Source organism: Metopolophium dirhodum, chromosome 4 (assembly GCF_019925205.1).
Source record: "Metopolophium dirhodum isolate CAU chromosome 4, ASM1992520v1, whole genome shotgun sequence".
NCBI lineage: Eukaryota > Metazoa > Arthropoda > Insecta > Hemiptera > Aphididae > Metopolophium > Metopolophium dirhodum.
Window position 1 is genome coordinate 27,446,483 of NC_083563.1, and position 21,098 is coordinate 27,467,580.

At 28.5% G+C, this 21,098-nt stretch overlaps 3 protein-coding genes and 3 non-coding genes across 8 annotated transcripts; 5 read left to right on the top strand and 1 right to left on the bottom strand.

The window, feature by feature from the left end:
* Positions 1-115: 115 nt before the first annotated feature.
* Trnam-cau (transfer RNA methionine (anticodon CAU)) lies at positions 116-187 on the top strand. Its single transcript has one exon. It is a non-coding gene; the product is annotated as a tRNA-Met (tRNA).
* Positions 188-3,034: 2,847 nt separating this feature from the next.
* Trnam-cau (transfer RNA methionine (anticodon CAU)) lies at positions 3,035-3,106 on the top strand. The gene has a single exon. It is a non-coding gene; the product is annotated as a tRNA-Met (tRNA).
* Positions 3,107-3,868: 762 nt separating this feature from the next.
* Positions 3,869-3,940, top strand: Trnam-cau (transfer RNA methionine (anticodon CAU)). Its single transcript has one exon. It is a non-coding gene; the product is annotated as a tRNA-Met (tRNA).
* Positions 3,941-5,310: 1,370 nt separating this feature from the next.
* On the top strand, positions 5,311-14,741 carry LOC132943905 (senecionine N-oxygenase-like). 3 transcript variants are annotated; one of them, XM_061013050.1, is made up of 7 exons: positions 5,311-5,634; positions 8,901-9,177; positions 9,267-9,408; positions 9,858-10,154; positions 11,594-11,744; positions 11,972-12,138; positions 14,254-14,741. In XM_061013050.1, exons 2-7 carry the CDS (start codon positions 8,990-8,992, stop codon positions 14,551-14,553), a joined length of 1,245 nt encoding a protein of 414 aa, XP_060869033.1. In that variant the 5' UTR covers positions 5,311-5,634; positions 8,901-8,989; the 3' UTR covers positions 14,554-14,741. The 3 variants fall into 3 exon arrangements, with proteins under 3 accessions (XP_060869033.1, XP_060869031.1, XP_060869034.1); XM_061013048.1 differs by having other exon boundaries at positions 5,312-5,634; positions 8,989-9,177; XM_061013051.1 differs by lacking the exon at positions 8,901-9,177 and having other exon boundaries at positions 5,312-5,634.
* Positions 14,742-15,380: 639 nt separating this feature from the next.
* On the top strand, positions 15,381-19,859 carry LOC132943907 (uncharacterized). The gene is made up of 4 exons (XM_061013053.1): positions 15,381-17,912; positions 18,609-18,643; positions 19,318-19,492; positions 19,568-19,859. The coding sequence occupies exons 1-4, from the start codon at positions 17,543-17,545 to the stop codon at positions 19,822-19,824; spliced, it is 837 nt and encodes a 278-aa protein (XP_060869036.1). The 5' UTR covers positions 15,381-17,542; the 3' UTR covers positions 19,825-19,859.
* LOC132943908 (large ribosomal subunit protein bL32m) lies at positions 19,847-20,975 on the bottom strand. The gene is made up of 4 exons (XM_061013054.1): positions 20,723-20,975; positions 20,384-20,623; positions 20,169-20,314; positions 19,847-20,111 (listed from the first exon to the last, which is right to left on the bottom strand). Exons 1-4 carry the CDS (start codon positions 20,817-20,819, stop codon positions 19,992-19,994), a joined length of 603 nt encoding a protein of 200 aa, XP_060869037.1. The 5' UTR covers positions 20,820-20,975; the 3' UTR covers positions 19,847-19,991.
* Positions 20,976-21,098: the final 123 nt, after the last annotated feature.

Sequence of the window (21,098 nt, forward strand, 5' to 3'; positions counted from 1 at the left end):
TATACATAATTTAATTCTATGCAATGTGTCTTTGGAAAATTAAAGCGGAATATTTTATAAAAAATGCATGCCTAATTGCCTAAATATAACAGTTTTCGCCCCACCAGACATGTGTAGCAGAGTGGCGCAGTGGAAGCGTGCTGGGCCCATAACCCAGAGGTCCGTGGATCGAAACCACGCTCTGCTAAAAATTATGCATTTTTTTCATTCTAAAATTTTCTCGTTTTATTTCATTTTATATTGATTAATACAATTGGATTATCATCAATAACAATACTTAATTAGTGATTGCTAGTTGCTACACATAAAATATTATTATATTAAGGGGATTCGATACCAAAATTTTCTGTTTTGTCTAACACACGCGCGACATAGTATTTTAGATGTATTTTTTGCCAAACATACCAATTGATCTAATAATGCGATAAGAATTCTAAAAACTGATTTGAATTTGCCGTAAAATCTACTTGAAATCGACTTTCCCGCATTTTTGATTTTTTGATTTTAACTTCTCCGAAAATTTAAATACAACAATTTTTAAATATTCTTTTTTAATATGTCATTTTTAGGAATTTGGGGGATAATATCAAAAATGCGGGAAAGTCAATTTCAAGTACCTATACCTTTTTTAGTAAGAAATAGTCGCTGACTGAAAATAAATAACATTCAAACAATTATTATAATTATTTAGTTTAGCAAAAAAAAAAAAAACAATTAATCAATCAATATATAAATATGAATGTTTGTGTGTATATAAGACCTCTGGGAAGAAGAAATGCTAATTTAAAAAGGGTTAAATTTGTTTTTTTTTATTCATCAGATTTTAGTATGGTTGGGTTAGGATTTTGTATTAAGAGGATGTCAGCGCACTATTTGTTTTCTCTCTCAGACCCACGCGCAACATAGACAAAACGCATTAGCGCAGAATCGTTTTTTCTGTTTTTAAGCAATTTTAGAGTAAAATCACCTATAACAAAAAAGATAGAGAATAATATTTTAGAGGGAATGACATATCGATTTTATATTTTATTGTTATTTGACTTATTGTATTCGACTTTCAAAATAAACAAAAACATTTTGTAAATTTAAATTATGTTTAAATTGTTTTAAAAAAAAAATTAGAGAAATCGATATGTCATTTCCTCAAAAATATTGTTCTCTATCTTTTTTGTAATGAGTGATTTTACTTTAAGATTACTTAAAAATGAAAAATCCTTAGTCACAGTTTTTATTTATAAGCATTTGAAGTTCAAATTTTGACAAAATACGGAAAAATCACGAAAATTAGCAAATTATTTTGAGTTGAGAATTCATAAAAATATATTTTTAAATGTCTTTAAGAAAGTTAAATTAAATTTTTATGAGCGTTTGAAGTTCATATTATTACAACATTGGATATTTACCCGATTTCTCATGTAGGGGTTTTCTTATTTTGTTGTAAATCAAAAACAAACCACTGTAGATGCATGAAAATTCGACTGAATGTTTATATTTTCATTTTCTATATACTATGAAATTTTGAAAATATTTTGACACTTTTTGAGCTGTTTACGGACATTGTCAGTTTTCAATTTATTTAGTTTTTTTTTTTTTATAAATATCAATAAAATTGTTTTTGTTGGGTAAATAAGCGTGAACATTTAATTCCAGGATCCTGATATATTGTTACAATAGCAGTTGAAAATATTTAAATACATAGGCACAATTTTTTTATAACCATTTAAAGTTCAAATTTTGACAAAATTTATCAAATTTATAATTTAATTATTATTTTGTAGTTAAAAAATTATAAAATGTTCAACTTTTATATCGAAGGATTGAAAATTTAAAACAAGGTTCCACGTAAATAGGTTATACATAAATTACTTTATTCACAATAATATTATCAAATAATATACTTGGTAATATCATAGACTGACTGACCGTTTTCGCTCAGAATCATTTTTCTTATACAATTATATGATATCACTGAATTCAAATTTAACACCATCCATTACAGTGACCCACTTGTAACCTACTGTACAGCAGAGCGACATCCACTTACCCACCTTTTTTTTATTTTTCGTTGTACGCTTTCGTACAACGCAATATTTTACCGCACGTTAAGAACATTTCTGTTTTACTGAACAACCTTTTTTTCAATTATTTTTGTTTTAATGTTCGTATGTAGAAAAGTAATCTGAAAACGCCGGGGAAGTCTGCATTTGGTTGTCAGACTTATTTTAAAGTTATAGCTAATTAAAATTTGTGGTATTTTAATATTATACACCCGGCGTGGTCACTCACTGCGCTCGCCCTGACAATCAAAATCGAAAACATTTAAACATCCTTCGACCTGTTATATTAACCTTGGGTGGATCTCGGAGTTACAACAAATTAATTATTAAAAGCACATAGCGTGGTCACTCACTCACTTGGACAATTAAAGTAAAAACATAACTTGACTTATAATGTAAAACCACCATATGGGTGGGTGTCAAAATTTTTTTTGCACTATCATTTTTTTAAAGTTGTTTTACTTATGTTTCAAAAAAAAATAATTGAAAATTCGTCAAAAGCGTGGTAAACACAAATAGCGTTGTGCGTGTGCGAAAAACACCGACAATTGTGAACTTCGTAAGGCTATATCATAAAAACTAATGATTTCCGGAAATTATTTTTTGCACCATCGTTCTTAACTAATTGTAATACATAGGTTTCCGAAAAAAAAAATTGAAAAATTCACGTGGGCGCTAAATTTGATTTATACCGTTAAATTTAAAAAATATTTTGTTTAAAAAAATTATGAAGGTTTAGAACTTTCCACGTTGGGAATTTCAAGTATACCTGTCTAATATAAAATTTGGAATTCCTAAGAATATAACATAGGTAGTACAATAAAGCAACATTTTAAGAATTCCATTTTTATTAAATTACTTTATTTTTTGAGGTAAGTAGTATTTATTTACGAATTTAAGATTATAACTAAAAAAAATACACCCCCTAAAAGGGCTTTTTAGAATAAATGTGGTTATTTCTACCTTTTTTATTTCATAGCAGAGTGGCGCAGTGGAAGCGTGCTGGGCCCATAACCCAGAGGTCCGTGGATCGAAACCACGCTCTGCTAAACATTTTTGTTTTAAATAAGTAAAAGTACCTATTACATAAACTAAAATTTTGTGGAAAAAAACACAAATGAAATGTTATTTTAATTTTTGTTACCGACATTATCATTATTTTTAATTTATTTATTATACTCGTAAATCATTTAATTTTCACTAAGATGCATAATATCTACAGATATAGAATTCAGTGCCGTAGCCAGATAATTTATTTGAGGGGGCACTTAATTTTTATTCTCTAGTGTTTCTATAACTAAAATACTTATCACCTGTTACTTTATGTTTAAGACACTATTGTTCATAAAACAAATTCCGGACGGGGGTGGTAAGTATTTCCACACAGTGCCCCCTACTTTTCTGCGGCACTGATAAAGATCATGTGCCATATCTAGCGCCCTAGCCACAATAAGTCACCTAGGCATGTAATACTATTAAAAATTATATATTATTAGGGTGGACAATTGTTAAGAGTTCTAACTGTATTGCGTATTTGGAATTTGATATTCCCTTCTTCTTCGATTACTATACACATTGTATAACATCAGCGTCGTTGATTCAGTAATCTACTAATATAAAATTCATAATAATATTACATATATTACAAACAAGCAAAAAAAAAGAATTCCATTTTATTCAATTTTTTATTTTTGAGATTTTTTAGCATATGTAAATTTTTTACTAAATTAAGATTTAACTTCAAATAAATTACACCCCTAAATAAGGGCTTTTTAAAATAAATATGGTTATTTCTGCCTCTTTTCTCCCATAGCAGAGTGGCGCAGTGGAAGCGTGCTGGGCCCATAACCCAGAGGTCCGTGGATCGAAACCACGCTCTGCTAAAGATATTTTTTGCTTTTTTTTCCTACTTTAATGGTATTTTTATTCATAATTCATAAATCATAAGCCTTTGGAAGTATAAATGGGTGAAGTTATGCGTTATACTATATTTTGCGGGAATTATACTACTTATAATAGTATAATCCTAACCAACGTGTATTGTACCTATATTTATATATATAATTAAAAAATATAATAATTTAAAATGAAAAAAATATATTGCCATATAGGTTGTCGTAAAATAATATTAAAAATCTAAATATTTGTAAATTAGGTACCCATAAAAAAATATATAAACAAATAACAATTATGTTCCATTACACTCATTAAAATTTTTAATTTAAAAAATAATAGACAAAAAATAAAATATTATTTAAAAAATTTTTTTTTGTATGTAAAAATAAACCATTTGACTTAGTAAAGTGGTCCATGTGAAACGGGCTTTAGATAAATGTTTTTAGTGACTCAGCGCGGCTCAGTGGCTGAAATCAATCACGCAACGTGATTGAGAGGAAGCATTGAAACAACAGCCGCTGCTACTAGCTCCCGGATGGGTGACCACCCGAGTTCATATTGGCAAAAACCAATAGCCTCACATACACGTGTTGCCAACCAATCGTGTATCAACTACTGTTCCAACCCTACTAACTTAACCCCTACAATATCTAATGGTCATAGTTTCCGGGCTCTAGACCACTAAAAAAAAAATGTATTTACAATTAAAAAAAAATATTTATGTTCATGTTCAACATTGTTCAACATTAATAATTTTTGAGATAATATGTATTTTTGATGAATCACCCTGTAGAGTTTAGGTTCTCAAAACACTCGATAAGATCAAGTGCACACAATATCTGATTTTCACGCGTGGACTATAAAAATAAAATATTCATAATGTGCGTGATTTGTTGATTATACCTAATGTGGTAATGTTATCAGCTAAACAGCCACTTCAACGATAATATTTACTACACATTTACACTCGATTAAAAATTTGTGACTAGCGTTTGAATGTGCCTTTTAAATTGTTATATATTATTATTAGCTATAATAGGTATACCTATAGAATATATACTATTTAAGTAAACTCGTAAAATTGTGTCACCCCCCCCCCCTCTTATGATGGTACAATGTATTCTGAAGTTGAAATTTATTAACCATTTGGCTAAATACATATTGTTAATTGTTAGTTAATTGTTAATTGTTCATAAAAAGGACTTAGAACAGTGTTACAACATACACCGTATACGCGACGAATCGAACGTTCTGCAGTAGCCGGGAATCGCGATGATGTATTTAAGTACATTATCAATTATCCGGTCGTTTTAAATGTTATCAATAATCATCATTAAATATTTATCATCATCACTCGCCACTTGGTATTATGGTCAGCGCAACAGCGGTTTTCGATATTATCACGGGGCGTTCCTACTCAACCTAAGCGCAGGCAGTCGCGCATCGCGGTGAATAGTGAACACGAGTATTCGCAATATAATATATAGTATTATATTATAGTGTAATATAAAAATCATCTAATATAAAGTCCTGTCAATTTAACATGTCTGTGAAATTTTACGATACATGCGGTATATAATCGGTTGATTGTGCGATTCGTCTGAAACATTGTAATCGTATTATAGACTATAATAGTTGTGCAACGTTTGGCGGAGGGCGAGTCTATCGTTGGGGCTTAAAGGTACTCTAAACAGTTATAATATTTATATATACTTACAATTTCATATTATAATTAATTAATTAATAATTATTAATGTTACCCTTCGTTCGATTTTAGCAGCAATCGTTTAATTTGTAAGTCCATCAGGTTTTATCTTATCTATAATATTATTTTATATTATCTAATATCTATCTTATCATATTATGTTTTATACACACAAATCACAATATCACATAATACATAATATTATACTATTATTATATCATAATATTCATGACAGTAAAATATTCAAAAGATAATAATATGGTAAAATGTAAATAAAATAAGAAATAATAATTATATTTTTTAATTAATATAATGTGCTACAATGTCCAGTTGTCAGTGTGCCCAAACAAAGAAACGAACAATTATTGTAGAACTATATTATGGTAATATGGTTGGTCTTACTTTACAAACACGACACATAATAAAACTAACTCCAACAAAATTTGAAATGTATTAATAATTATTATTTTTTGTTACTCAAATGCGTTTTAATTACTTTTATATACTATTAAATAAGCAATACTTTTTTACTAAATACTGTTTTTATTTTATTTTAATCAATTTTAAAAAAATATGTGAATGGTAAAAAAAAATTAACATTAGAATTTAATACTTTGGACCTCTCTTGTTTTTTATTTATAGTAGTATATGAGAGGAAATCAGAGGATATACCTATCTACAGTAAAAAGTTTGAGTATATAATACTTAATAAAAGAAGATTAAGGGCTTACTTGGCACTTGCAGTAGGTAGTGTTTTCGGCCCATTTATGAATTTTAGGCAATGATGCAATTATGCAAACATTCAATGATTGTTGAAATTTTATTGAAACTAATCAGATTTAACTCTTCAAAAAGCCGCTTGCTTCATTAGTGAAAATCTATATAGTACATCAGTACGAAGCTATTACTAAATAAATTAGCAAACTTGCATTTTTTGTTACCCAGTTCTGTAAATTTAGTTCATACTTCGTACACCTAATACCTCGGAAGTCGTAACACTTGATCAAAAATAAAAATTGCAATAATCTCGGTCACGAACAATGATTAACTATACCAATGTTCATATATTTATAACTGGCATATTGTGGTAATAACCAATATTAATTATTTGTTACACGTTTCTAACTTATAAGTTATAGATACCTAATTTATAAATGTCATATTATGATACTTTTGTACCTATAATAAATATTAATACAGAATACAGAATACCTACACTAGTGTATACGTGCATATTAAGTGTAGGTAGTAGGTACCTGTACTATTTTCAAAGCCGGTCAAGTTAGTCATTTTTTTCAACTAGTTGAAGTTAAGTTACTTTAATAAAAAAACCTAACTAAGTTAGAATATAAGTTAGTTTCTGAAATTTTCCAAATTTCAAACTTAGTTAGTTAGAAGTTAGTTTGGTGAAAATAGTAACTTAAGTTAGAGTAGAAGTTAGAAGTTAGTTTTTTTTATAGATTAAAAAACCTATATAGATAAACGGGTAAACGTAAAGACCGTTAACACTACCACGAAAATTCGACATCGTATCTACACTGACTGATTAAGCCACCCGTATAGATGATAGGTACTATTTATATCTATACAGGATTATTCATTAAGCGTAAAACACTCATTATCTCAAAAAGTTTTTGAAAATATTTTGTTACATAGTTTCTAGTTGTTAAAAAAATCGTTTTATAAAATAATTATATTTTTAAATATTTTTATCCTTAAATTTTTTAAGTTTTTGACTTTTTTGAACGACAACAGAGTTTTAATTTCATATTCCAAAGCAGAATATTTTTCAAAGTATTTTAATACATAAAAATCGAATTTAGGACGAGTAGTTTATGAGTTATAAGTATTTAAAGTTTAGATGGGCGGAGTGGAGTGGTATGGAGTGGCAAAATGTTTGTCCACTACTTCGCTTATCTAAACTTTAAATACTTATAACTCATAGACTACTCGTCCTAAATTCGATTTTTATGTATTAAAATACTTAGAAAAATATTCTGCTTTGGAATATGAAATTAAAACTCTGTTGTCGTTCAAAAAGTCAAAAACTTAAAAAATTATAAGGATAAAAAATATTTAAAAATATAATATTTTAATAAAAACGTTGTTTTTTTTACAACTTGAAATTATATAAAAAATTATTTTCAAAAATATTAATACTTTTTGAAATAATGAGTGTTTTACGCTTAATGAATCACCCTGTATAATAGATATCAACATTCTACAGACTACGCGGAAAAGCCGTGGTTCCTGTGCGTTCATTATTATGAACACTAATAATTAATAATATATATGAGCCAATAATCTAATAGGCATATAGCCATAATGTCATGATTGAGGAACAACTTTTGGAATTTTGGAATGAAAAAATAAATAATAATAATTACTATAGTTAGTTTTATTTCTAACGAGTTAGATTAGACTATTTTACACATTAAATTCAACTAGTTAAGTTACAAAGTTAATATGAATTAAAACTAACTAGTTAGTGACCAGCTTTGACTATTTTTACATGGTATGCACTAAATTATAAGGTATACGCTGTGTGCCTCACTGCCTTCCAAAACTCCTATTCTTACATGGATATCCTGATATCAAGCACCAGTAAAATGGACTTTTAACATATATAGCAATTAGAAAGAAAAACAATTTTATTTTAAAATATACTGTTCTAAAATAATTTTACTTGATTAGATTTTGATTTTTGTGCACATTGTAGGTACGGGGTTAGTACGACGTACTTATAATAATATAAAAAATATAGGTAATATCTTAATATCTATACCAGTTAAATGTTGTTAAAATAATAGATTTGTTTCTATGAATACCTATTACCTATTGTAAAATAAAATTTAATAAGTCCCTATAATAACCAGTAATAGTAGATATTATAATAAGTAATAACAATCCGTATAGGTATTTCCATCATCTATATGATCACTATAATTTTTTTAATAGATAGGTGTATTATTAGGTAAAAATTTAAATTAATTTAAATTACTTTTATTATGTACCATATTACTATGTAATATGTATAGTGTATACAGAGTGATACTTTTATCAAAAAATACTAATTTAAAAATAAATTCTAATTAAAGATATATATATATATACTTTGCAAAACATTATTAATTTTTTGAATTAATTAGTCTTCTTTGAAAATAGAATTATCCAGTATACGATTTACCACATTATGTAAATATACTTATTCTTTTAATATATAGATAATTTACGAATTTCAGAGATAAAATTGAAGTTCAATAATTGTACTTATAGTATACCTATATAAGTTATAATATTGCATCTAGTATCGTAATTAACATTTAACAGTATGAGAGTGGCTATAATCGGAGCAGGAGTTGCTGGTTTGGCTTCAGCTAGAAGATGTTTGGAAAATGATTTTGAACCCATAGTTTATGAAAGGTCGAAAGGAGTGGGTGGAACTTGGGTATATGATGAACGAACCGGAATCGATGAATTTGGTTTGCCAATCCACACAAGCATGTATCAAAATCTAATGTTTGTATATTGATTATTATTTTTTTTTTGTATGTATATTGGTACATTAATTAAATTTAATGACTTTGTTGTATCTATAAACATTTTAGGACGAATTTACCAAAAGAATTAATGGATTTTCCAAACTTTCCTTATACGGGTTTAGACAATGTGTCATTTTTGAAATCTTGCCAAGTGCAAGAATATATTGAACAATTTACTGAACATTTCGGACTTAATAAGCACATTCGAGTAAGGATGTACATTATTCAGTATACCTACATTAATAAACGTATTTAAGTTAAAGTATGGTAATGACTAATGATACGCTTATTCCTATATTTCTTTACATAACTTATAAGTATACTCAAAACGAATTAGCCCCATTTGAAATGGGTATAGTGGCCATTTGTGATTTTGTATTAAAACATTAGAATTTATATTTGTTATTTGTCTGTTTGTGTTCAATAACCTTGAGTGTGAGGATATGTGGGATAGCACACTAAAATTATTTGGTACATAAAACTGCTTGTCTAGCCCCTAGAGGCTATAGAAGTATTTAAATTGAACAGGGTCTGTATATTATTATATTATCTTATAATTATCTAAATAGAGCTTTTATTATAATTTAGTACATTTATTTTAAAGCGTAATATTCCATTAAAAATTGCTTACATTGTGGTCTTCATTTTTTATCATAGTTTTGTAGTTTGGTGACTTCAGTGGAGAAATTAACGAACAACTGGCAGGTGACAGTGGAAGACTTGAAAACAAAAACATCAAAGACTGAATACTTTGATGCAGTAATGGTGTGTAATGGACATAACGCTTTGCCTTATACCCCAGATATTCCAGGGAATAATGATTTTGATGGCATACAGATACACAGTCATAATTATAGGATACCTGAACATTTTACAAATTTGAATGTTCTCATAATTGGTAGTGGTCCTTCTGGCGTTGATATTTGCTCGGATGTATCGAAAATTGCAAATCAGGTAAATGCAAATAACCTTATATAGAATAAATTAGTATAAACTACAAATTAATTAATATAAGTTATGTATAGATACATAAAATATAAAAATGAATCAAACTAACCAAGTACAATGTATAAATAATTACAAAAGTACCTAAGTGCCTACCTACATTATAAAATTAAATGTCATCAGATAATTTATTCTGTACATTTACGCGTCTGTATAGTATTCAGATTTAACCATATTAATATGTATAGCTATAATAGGTAAACAATTAATCTGATTTCTTGAGATTAGAGAAATATTTACAAATGGTTGTAAACTTGTAACTGGATATTTTTTACGGGTAAGCCTAATCTTTAATTATATACTTAGATGTAGCCAAGGTTTATTTTTCGTTAGAATTTAAAAATAAAAAATTGTTTGGAAAAGTTATTTTTAAACAAAAGATTTGTAGGTAGGCCCGGGTTTATACAAGGCCTACCCGCTAGCAACGCTCAAAATGCCGATAAAATTGCATTATTTCAGAAATTTATTTTAATTGTATTGCATTGCATTTTGGCATTTAATAAAATATTAAGTTACTAGCATTATTAGGTACCATTTAACAATTTTGACATAATTATAATCTATTATGATAATATTATGTTCCCTGTATAAAATATTATATATATTATTATTATAAACCCTACATAAACATATCATAGACATATCATTGGTGTCAGTGGATGTCCCTTTTATTCAGAGCTTCGTATTTTTGTAAACATTTCATGTTATCACAGTTTTTATCATGTTAGCTGATATAGAAAAAAAACAAACTGTAGAAATAAAAATGGATGCTTATAAGTCATAATTAGGGCTGGGAATGCAATGGCCTATAAAAACCCAAAAAATGCTTTTATAACCTATAAATTAAAAATAATGCAATTAATGCAACTATAAATTGTTATTATTATTATAAAATTATAATTTTTATTAAATTTAATAAAAAGTTTTGCAGGACTGTACCGTTTATAATCTTTTATACTCGTAATAAATCTGTATTTTAGTGTTAAATAACTTAAAAACCCTAAAATTATTTAAAAAATCAAAACTTCTTATTCTGATTCAAAAATATGAAGCGTATATTTATTGTTATAAACGAGCATCCCGTACCTACTCGTAGCTTTGGAAAACAATGCAAAGTGCATCGAAATTCCAGCCCTAGATATAATATTATATATTATTTCTATTTCGCATGAAATATTGTTCTAATAAATAATTGATAAAGACTAGAGATTTAATACAATTTAAATTACCCCATGAACCGGGTTTTAGGTATTAAATCGTGATTCGTGGCTCAATTAACTTTATGTCTTTATAATATTTTATAAGATAATAAACTATGTTGATTTTATGATACGTAGATGTGTCTATAATCTATGATTTTCTTTTTTAAAATCATTTTTCATTTACAGGTTTATTTTAGTCACCATAAGCCTGAATTAATCGGGAAAGATTTTCCAAAAAATGTCATACATAAACCAGACGTTGAGCATTTTTCTAAAAAATCTGTTAGTTTTAAAGATAAAACTAAGCAGACTTTGGATGCTATAATTTATTGCACAGGTAAACACATTAAAAATATTATTTTTAAAGAACTTCCGGCTATTATGATACAAATGTAACTATGTACCTTCGTTTAATGGCTATAATACAGAAACAATACCCAAGCATAATTTAATAAAATTTAAAAGTATTTAAACTTTACGTATGTATGTAATTTAATCAATTATAGATGCTCATAGAAATTAAAAAATCTACAAAATTAGTTAAGTATTATCTGTATTTTTTAGGATACAAAATTACATTACCATTTTTGAAACCTAGTTGTGGAATTAATGTTTTGAATGACAAATTAATTACTCCACTTCATAAAAATATCATCAATATGAATAATCCTACTATGGGTTTCATTGGATATTTGAATTTGACTTTTGTGTTCCGGATATTTGACTTGCAGGTACTTTAGATATTATAATTAATTATATATTAGGTATATATTATATATTTTTTCTGGATACTATAGTTCAGTGGCAAAAATATAAAAATTCGGTATTCTGGAATGGCCTTTTTTGAAAAAAAAGTTCTTTTAAACCAACAGAAATACCCATTAGTCCCCCCCATCTCCGATGCAGCTGAATTCTCCTATTTACGCCCGCTGGACATTTTTATTTGGACATTTTTCAGTCTACCCAGGGCCTATTTATAGATGTAATACCTATTGTAATATTATAGTATATAACACCTATATATACTTTCCAATTGTAGTAGGTAATAAGGTAGTTCTCTTTAGTGTTTGAAAAAATATGTCACGTTTCTTGAAATAGTTGTAGACACTTCAAAAATGCTTTGTAATTTGTAATAACTAATATTATGGATTGAATGACATAGATATCACTGTTGTTGGATTGTTGTTGTTATTGCTTTGTACACCTTGGCCAGAGTTGGCCTTAGATAATACATACTGGATAGAGCTATGATTTAAAATCTTGAAGCCGATTTGGCCCGTTCGGTCCCGATGTCACCACTGCACATGCGCAAAACATGACCGCAATTATGTTACTCCGTCCCGAACACTGACTAGGGTATAAGATATTATTATATCTTAGTCCGTAGTCCCGAACTATCTTTTTCATTTCTGACGCATGCGGCATGCGCAATAAATTCATCGGAGCCGAACGGGCGCGACCAAATCGGCTTCAAGCGCAGACTACACGAGACATACGTATATACCTCTATACAGTATGTATTATCTAAGACCTTGGCAAAGGATGATTATGTGATGTGGTAAAGCAATGTGGAACGATTCAGATGTCCCGAGATGAGTTCTTCACTAAAATCGACATAAATATATTTTTGTGAAAAATAAAATATGTTTATAATATAATGAGGCGTAATTAAGTACTTTAAATTATAATGTGCAATGAATAAAACAAATTAATTTTAAATTATTTATAGAAAATAAAGTTAGGCCACTATTTGTCTCTATATAGTAACCAAGTTAACATAATAACATGGAATAAAACTTGACGGCTAAATACGCTAAACTTGTCATCGTAACTTGGTTGCACTATACGCCGAATATTGATATTATTATTAATTACAAATTTATTTATTATTTATTAACGCCTAACGGGCGGAGCCCTATACAACAGTTTCACAATAATATATATTTTACAATTTACAATTTAAATAATTAATACAAATAACACACATTGGTTTAAAAAAATAATAATAACAATAATTATAAAAGTATAATGGCAAGTATTAGAATTATAAAGGAGTAGGGTAGTAAGGACTATTTCTCCCATAATTTGTAGTGTACACAGGAACTACGAAAGGAACGTGGTGTCTAGTAATGCGAGAAGGGACTTTGATATTTATCGATGAAAGAAGAGAGGGAGCATCAATACGACCATCCATCAGCTTATTCAAAAACTCTACGTTAGCGTTAACTCTCCTGTCTGCTAGTGAGATGAGACAAAGTTCCTGCATCACTAATGAATAGTCATGTGGAGGATGATTTATTTTTAATATACTCGTATAAGCTGCGCAAGATAAGAATTTTCTCTGAATACGTTCTAATTGACAGAAGTCCGTTACTGTATAAGGATCCCATAGGATAGATGTTTACTCTAGAATGGATCGGATCAAAGAGCAATATAAGGATTTCAGTGAAGACGATAGATTGAACTCTTTGGATATACGCACTATGAATCCAAGCGTTTTTATAGCTTTGCAACATATCGTTTCAATATGGGAGTGAAAGTTAAGATCTGAATTAAAAAGAACACCCAAGTCTTTCTTACTACCGACAGAGGTTAAGTTAAAACCGTTGATTGTATACGTATAATTAATAGCGAAACGGTGCTTTAAAAATGTCATAGAATGACATAGCATATAAAATTATTTATTCAGATTTCAGTCTATAAACTAAATAATAACTTTCAATAAATGTATAATATAAGCTATTAATATTCTAATTTAATTTCCTAAAATTATAGATTAATAATTAAATCGATAAGTAATAGTGTAATACAAATATAACTATTAATAGTATTTACATTTTTTTTAGGTTCGATATTATTTAGAATTTCTTCGTCAAAATTCTTCATCGAGGGACGATTGTATGATTAAGACGATGACTCCGGTCAGTACACATTTATTAGGCGAAAACATGCTAGATTACTGTAAATCGTTATTATTGGATAAAATTAAAGTCGAACCAATTCCACCTGTCTATTTTGAGGTATACAATGGATGTCATAAACTTAAAGACAAATATTATAGATCATATCACTCATCGGTCGTAAGGATCATCGACAATAATGATTATGTAATTGAATTCGATGCAGAAAATGCAAAAAATAAATAAATTATGAATGGAAATATTAATATTTAATTTGAGTACAATCGTTCAAATTGTGTGAAAAAACTCATAAAAGTGATAGGTATTTATGAGCTTATTGTTTTTTCATAGTTCAATATAATATGAATATTATGTTTATATATTATATATGTTTCCAAAATGCTGTTATATAAATAATAAATCTATAATTAACATTTTGTACATTACCTAATTAGTTACCTACCTTTATTATAATATGACTATGATTGTTTACACAAAAATATAAATTATTTTAAACAGATCTTTTACTAACAGAGACATACTTAGGTAGGTACTTAACTCATATAGTCATATTGATATTTATTCTTTATATTATATAAAATTACTTAATGACTTGCCCTGATTGACTGAATCATCATCGCCTAGTCGGGCCGCTGAAGCTATGTGTATGTAATTTGGCCAGTACCTAGTTTTGTTTTATGATGTAGAGTCTCATTAAGAAAGGGATTTTCCGTAATTCACATTTTAATGAAGTTCTCAAACAAAGATTTTGAGAATTTAGATTCACGATGGAAATTTGTTTTTAAATGGTTGTCATTGGATGCAGATTATTATAATAGTAATAATAGAAACTAATATTTTTTTTTTGTATTTAAATGGTTGCCATATGCCCATATTGGTTACTCGGACAGAATGAGATAAAGCATGCTTTAAATCGTCGCGTTTACATGCAGACCTCAATTTATTGTAGAAAATATATCTTAAAACCAAATTTATGTTTGTAGCTTATATTTATATACTCAAAAACTACTCTATTGATTTTGATGAAAATCTCAGAAATTGTTTTTAGGTTCCTACTGTAAAGACATGCAAGGGCCGGGTCCTCAAAAAACCGTCGTGGTTCGTATATAGTGACATTGGACCGGGCCGGGCCTTTAAAATAAAAATAAAGGACCATCCTTCGTTTTCGTCTGGATACGAGCATGGGGTTTTAGGGTACTGTGGTGCGTTTAGCGTTATAAAGTGGCTCGCCATCGCTAAAAACCAATGTGTTTCGACGGAGAACGGGATCCAATAAAACGCAGCGTGGTCCGTTGAAATTCGATTTATGGATGACGGAACGTTGCGCATCAGACTATACGTCTATACCGGAGTACCTATTGGAAAATGGAAAATGTGGGCAATGGGCATATTCTACCTTCATATTATCAATGTAGGTATATCGTTCTTACCTACCTCAATTGCGCCTGCAAAAGTCTACAATTTGCGTGCGTTTAAGATTATAACCTTTTAAAAGAAGTACCTAGTTAAAATAAGTTATGAAAAGTTAGTTGGTTTGTTTATAATATAACCCCATGGTTATATTATAGCCATGTATATTAATTATCTAGAGTCGCACATAGTTTATGCTATTAGAATCCCTACCTTTAATTTTTTTCCATTTTGAGTTTCAAATATTATACCTATATAGATATAGTATTATAAATCTAGAGGATATTTAACTTACATAAATATTTTATTTGAAAACTAAGATAAATCGTTCGAAAACAATAACAATTCAGATTATCCAAAAGTGATCAATAATCGTCTAAAATATGATGCGTACGAAAAGGTAACTTAAATATTAAATAATGATATTAGAAGTGTTTATTACCTTCTCGGGACAAATGCACTTTACCACCCCACGTCAATTTTTTGATTTTTCTTTTGGAACTTGCTTATATTAACTATTTAAGAACAATGGTGCAATCAGAATTTGTCGGAAACCATTATTTTAGAAGTTATAGGCGTTATTCCAAAGTTTGCGTTATTACGTTTATACGCATGCACGCCACACGACTTTAATGCCGCACGCAGCGCCTATAATTAATTTCAAATTTTTTTTTTACGTATTTTAACGACTTAAGAATGATGATGAAATCACAATTTGCATAATCAGCTAGTCTTGCACAATCAGCGCTGCGCTCGGACGAACGAATCGAAAATATCCCCAGATTTGCTGGGTAAAACCCCCTTGGAAAGGCCTCAGAGTTAAACTAAGTTGTTAAAAAGCACATAATGTGCAAGCGTTGCCACTCGCTCGCTGTGCTGCGCTCGGACAACGACAAAAAGACATGATAAACCATAAACGTATAGCGTTGCACTCATGCGTAAAAAATGTAAAATTGCCAACTTCCAAAGGCTTTAACTTAAAAACTAAGTCCTACCGACAAATTCTGATTGCACCATTGTTCTTAAATAATTAAAATGAGTAAGTTCCAAAAAAAAAAAAATCAAAAAAATTGCATGGGGTGATAAAGTGCATTTTAGTAATTTTTAAAAGTGTAAAGAAGGTACATTATATTTTATATTATTCAATAGAAGCATGAATATGTTTTAATAACTTATTTTCAAATTACATACTAATCAGAATTAGAATTTAATCATATTATAATTTATTTTATTTATAACACATCTTGAATCTTATACCTACCGGAAAAATAAATGTATTTATCGAAATACCTACTAAGAAATCCATAGGCAACTGAATATGCAATATTGAGGTTATCACTTTATCAGAAAGTATCTTACAGTGATAAGTATTAAATAAACGGGAAATTATTAACTTTCCAGACTTCCAGTATAGTATCCAGTGTTATTGTTTATACATAAGTTTATCTATGATAAATACTTAATAAATTTTAAATAATAAGATTATGTAGCTTACAATCTACACTCTACAGTATTATTTTACTTATTTTTACCCATGTAAAAAATAACAACATACTTAACTAATTATTTCTTTATTTTTGTTCTTATAAATACATTATTTTATAATATATACGCACAAGTATCTGAACCTTGTATGCACATCTTAATTTTTTTTCTGTTTTGTTGAACCCCAATAAATAGTTATTAAATATTAATTCATATATATAAACTTATTAATTTTATTTAGTTATAGTTTTTGTAAAAACAATACTGTTTAGTACTTACATTTTTATAAGATATTCAGTGTTTAATATATTTGAATAATATGTCCTCTACAATTTGCGGTAAAATAACGGACGATCCGGGGTCAGTTGCTGCATTGCGTGTAGCTCTCCAAATGTTGGCAGAACGTTGTGAAAGGCTACAATCTCGATTAGACATAGTCGAAAAAGAAAATGTTACTATAAAAAGCCACTGTACATGTCAAACAGTCAACAACAAATCTTCAGAAGTTAATATTCAAGAGTTATCTTGTAAAAAGCAACAGTTGGTTGAATATTTAAAAATTGTTACAAATGAAAATCGTACATTGTGGACAACATTGTCATCATTAGATAATCCGGCAGTTCAATCAAATGATAAAATCAAGCCGAAGAACTCTTTAGCTATTATAGACAACTATATAAAATATAATGGTACGAGCAAACAATTTTGTTGATTATCAAAATAATATTAAATAGGTATCTGTGTAATTATATGTGGCAGATCTCACTAGCCATATTAGATAAAAATACATAATACTACCTATAGTTTTTTTACGACTAATATTTGATATTTATCGATTCATTTAGTTTCCATTGTAGTTTATTTAAATATTTTATGGAATGGTAGATATAACACATTTATTATTTCACTGTATAGTCAAATTACAAAAATAATCATAATTTGTTGCTTGAATTCCCTTCATACTCCTGGAACCATTTTTTCTAACAGCAAAATATTTCAATAATATCATCATTCATTAGTATTGACCATTTGACCCCATTGTTCTCAAATTACTTAGAACACGATAATATACATAATGGCTAGATATTATATATTTAGTAGTCTTTCATAATTATTAATTTTTGATCCAACTGAATCTTTGATTTAAACCTCAATATTGATGACAAATATTTATTTTAACTTTAACTTCAATAACCTCAATCTGTTATATATTTGAAAAAAAATTTGAATTTGAGGTACTTACTTATTTATATTATTTTTATGCTTAACCAAATTAAAGAATCATCTCATTAGATGAACTATGGCAGTGTCAAATATAAATTATAATTTTAAAATAGTTACTATCTTAAATTATCTTGTTAAATCAATAAATATTTTTTTTTCAGATGTTGATTTCAAGATGGATTCTAATTGCATTATGGTATGTCATAATATATTTTTGTTTGTTTTCAATAACTATTATTTACTCTATTTGGAATAAGATAGGTACAGGTCGGCGGTCAGATTCTTCTCCCACCAGGTTTGGCATTCGGAACAAAGCCACATGCCCATTCACACAAGTCGGCCGCCCTGTACCCTTACTTATTCTGAATAGAGTATATTTTGAATTACTGACGTCAAAGTTTATTTCATCAACCAGTTCAATTTTCAAATATTATTTACCCACTAATCCTCATAACCACAAAAAATATTATATGACGCCAATGAAGTAAATTATCTCTACATTTTCCCACGTTAAATTGAACCTCTGTATAATATGCTGTTCAACACCACTTGTATACATCACTTGTAATTAACTACAAAGATTACAAAGATTTTTGCAAACTGTTAATATTTTTTCCACGTTAATTTGATTTATAGTTTTATAGCACCAAATTATTTAATTCATGTTTTTTAAAACCTGTTTATAAGAATTGTTTTATACTTCATTCTTGAAATTCATCAACACAAACCTGTGTATTTTGTTTTGACTTTGCTAAATTGGTCTAAGTTCTAGATTTAATACAAGTTATTATTTTAAAGCTATTATTTGGCTATAAGAGTAATTTGTAATATTAGATAATAGGTATGACATAACTTTTAAATTTTTATTAGGATACAGATGATGATTTAATAAGTCTTCAGTATAGTTCAGATGATGAATCTTGGCCTATGTTATTGTCTGAACTCAATGCATACAAAGAAAAATTAACCTTAGCTAAACATTTACTTGCCGATCAAAATGATTTAATTTTGAATATCACTTCAAGATTTAATCTACTTGTCGAGGGTAAGTCTCATTATTTTATATTTATTTTAATCCAATACAAATAAATTAATTTATCATGTTTTTCTTCTAATATAGAAGTCAAAGTTATAAAGCCTTCAGCAGAGTATCGAGATGCAGAAACATTGACAAATTCTACATTTGATTCCACCACAGCTTGTATTTGTGGGGTTCGTGCAAAGCCAGATAACCATAGTATATGTCCTTTATGTAAATTATACATTGTGGGAGCTGAAGGTGATAAAATGTTTGATAAATTAGTTGAACACGTAAGCAGTCATTTTCCCGATGAAGAACCTGAAACTATAATTGATAGCTTATCTGGACACTATTAAAAATGTTCATAGCAATCCATAATCATTGTTTATATATAAATTTATTACATTAATTTGTTAATTTTTATAAATGTAATATATTCTACTTGATTTAATTAATATATTGATGAAGGTGAATGGAAATTAATAAAATTGCAACCAACTTTATACTAAAAAGAAAAACTGGCTTAAGCTAATTCAGATGGTTGTACGTCTTTTGAATCAGAGTTGCCAATGGTAGTCCTTTGTAATAAGTTTCTACAGAACCAAGACGGTTTTTCTCTTTTAAGTTCAATGATTCTTTTACCCTACAATAAAATAGTATATTAATAATTTAATAATATTTTATAGACAAATAGTCTTACTTTCCAATGTTCTTCTACTGGTTGCTTGGTTTTCTCTCCTTTATAAAGAACCACTACTTCCTGTTCAATAGGTTCTAAGGCTAACTCTTTTTCAATCACTTCCTGAAACTCTGTGGTTTCATCCTTAACCCTCTTGTAACAATTTGCTAAAGTAAAAACATACCTACATAATATTATAAATTTAAAAAAGTTATGGACATATTATCATTACTCACGACACAAATGGCGTCTCTGATAACTATGACCGCATTGGTTACATGTGAGTAAATCTGTGCGAGGTATCAGCATTTTATAAAAATCATCGATACAACCAAATTTGCGTTTTAGTCTTTTCTCAATTGTGCGCCTGTGTTTGGGCACTGCCCAAAGAATAGAATCTCCAAAAAGCCGCTGAACATTTGTCAGAGCTGTGGTGGTCGGCTTGAGTGTTTCGGCAGGACTTGTAAAAGAAAGAGCTGAAAAAATATTATTAATAATATTATACTTAAAGGACAAGCATTCATTCAACCAGTAATAACTATTAAAGAGATGTCTAGAAAAAAAAATATGCTAACCTGGTGGAGGACCATGTCCGAGTATCATGTGGCATAAGGATTCGAAATCTGTGTACAGCCGATGTTGAATTCTCCTCAGTGCCAAAAGACCTTTCATTTTTTATTATTGAACGCGAACGATTTGGCCGAAAGTCGGGATATTTAGAGTGCAGGGTTAAGTCGTTGGAGTGCAATTTGCAATAATTTTCACAATGCGGTCGAATACAGAACTCGAATGTAATTTTCGTTATCAATGACTTATCACTTATTAGCAATGCTCATCCATTGAACTATATGATAACGTTATCATTAAGTTCAATGTGCTCTTCTAAGATACTTTAATGTTTTTAGATTTCATAGTAAAATCACAGAATATATGAAATATAAATAATATATA

Coding starts and splice junctions, on each gene's coding strand:
- LOC132943905 (XM_061013050.1), top strand. CDS start 8,990: ATGAGAGTGGCTATAATCGGAGCAGGAGTTGCTGGTTTGGCTTCAGCT. Junction 9,178..9,266: donor AGCATGTATCAAAATCTAAT/GTTTGTATATTG, acceptor TAAACATTTTAG/GACGAATTTACCAAAAGAAT. Junction 12,139..14,253: donor TCCGGATATTTGACTTGCAG/GTACTTTAGATA, acceptor CATTTTTTTTAG/GTTCGATATTATTTAGAATT.
- LOC132943907 (XM_061013053.1), top strand. CDS start 17,543: ATGTCCTCTACAATTTGCGGTAAAATAACGGACGATCCGGGGTCAGTT. Junction 17,913..18,608: donor CAACTATATAAAATATAATG/GTACGAGCAAAC, acceptor TTTTTTTTTCAG/ATGTTGATTTCAAGATGGAT. Junction 18,644..19,317: donor TGGATTCTAATTGCATTATG/GTATGTCATAAT, acceptor AATTTTTATTAG/GATACAGATGATGATTTAAT.
- LOC132943908 (XM_061013054.1), bottom strand. CDS start 20,819: ATGAAAGGTCTTTTGGCACTGAGGAGAATTCAACATCGGCTGTACACA. Junction 20,624..20,722: donor CGGACATGGTCCTCCACCAG/GTTAGCATATTT, acceptor ATATTTTTTCAG/CTCTTTCTTTTACAAGTCCT. Junction 20,112..20,168: donor CAGTAGAAGAACATTGGAAA/GTAAGACTATTT, acceptor ATTTTATTGTAG/GGTAAAAGAATCATTGAACT.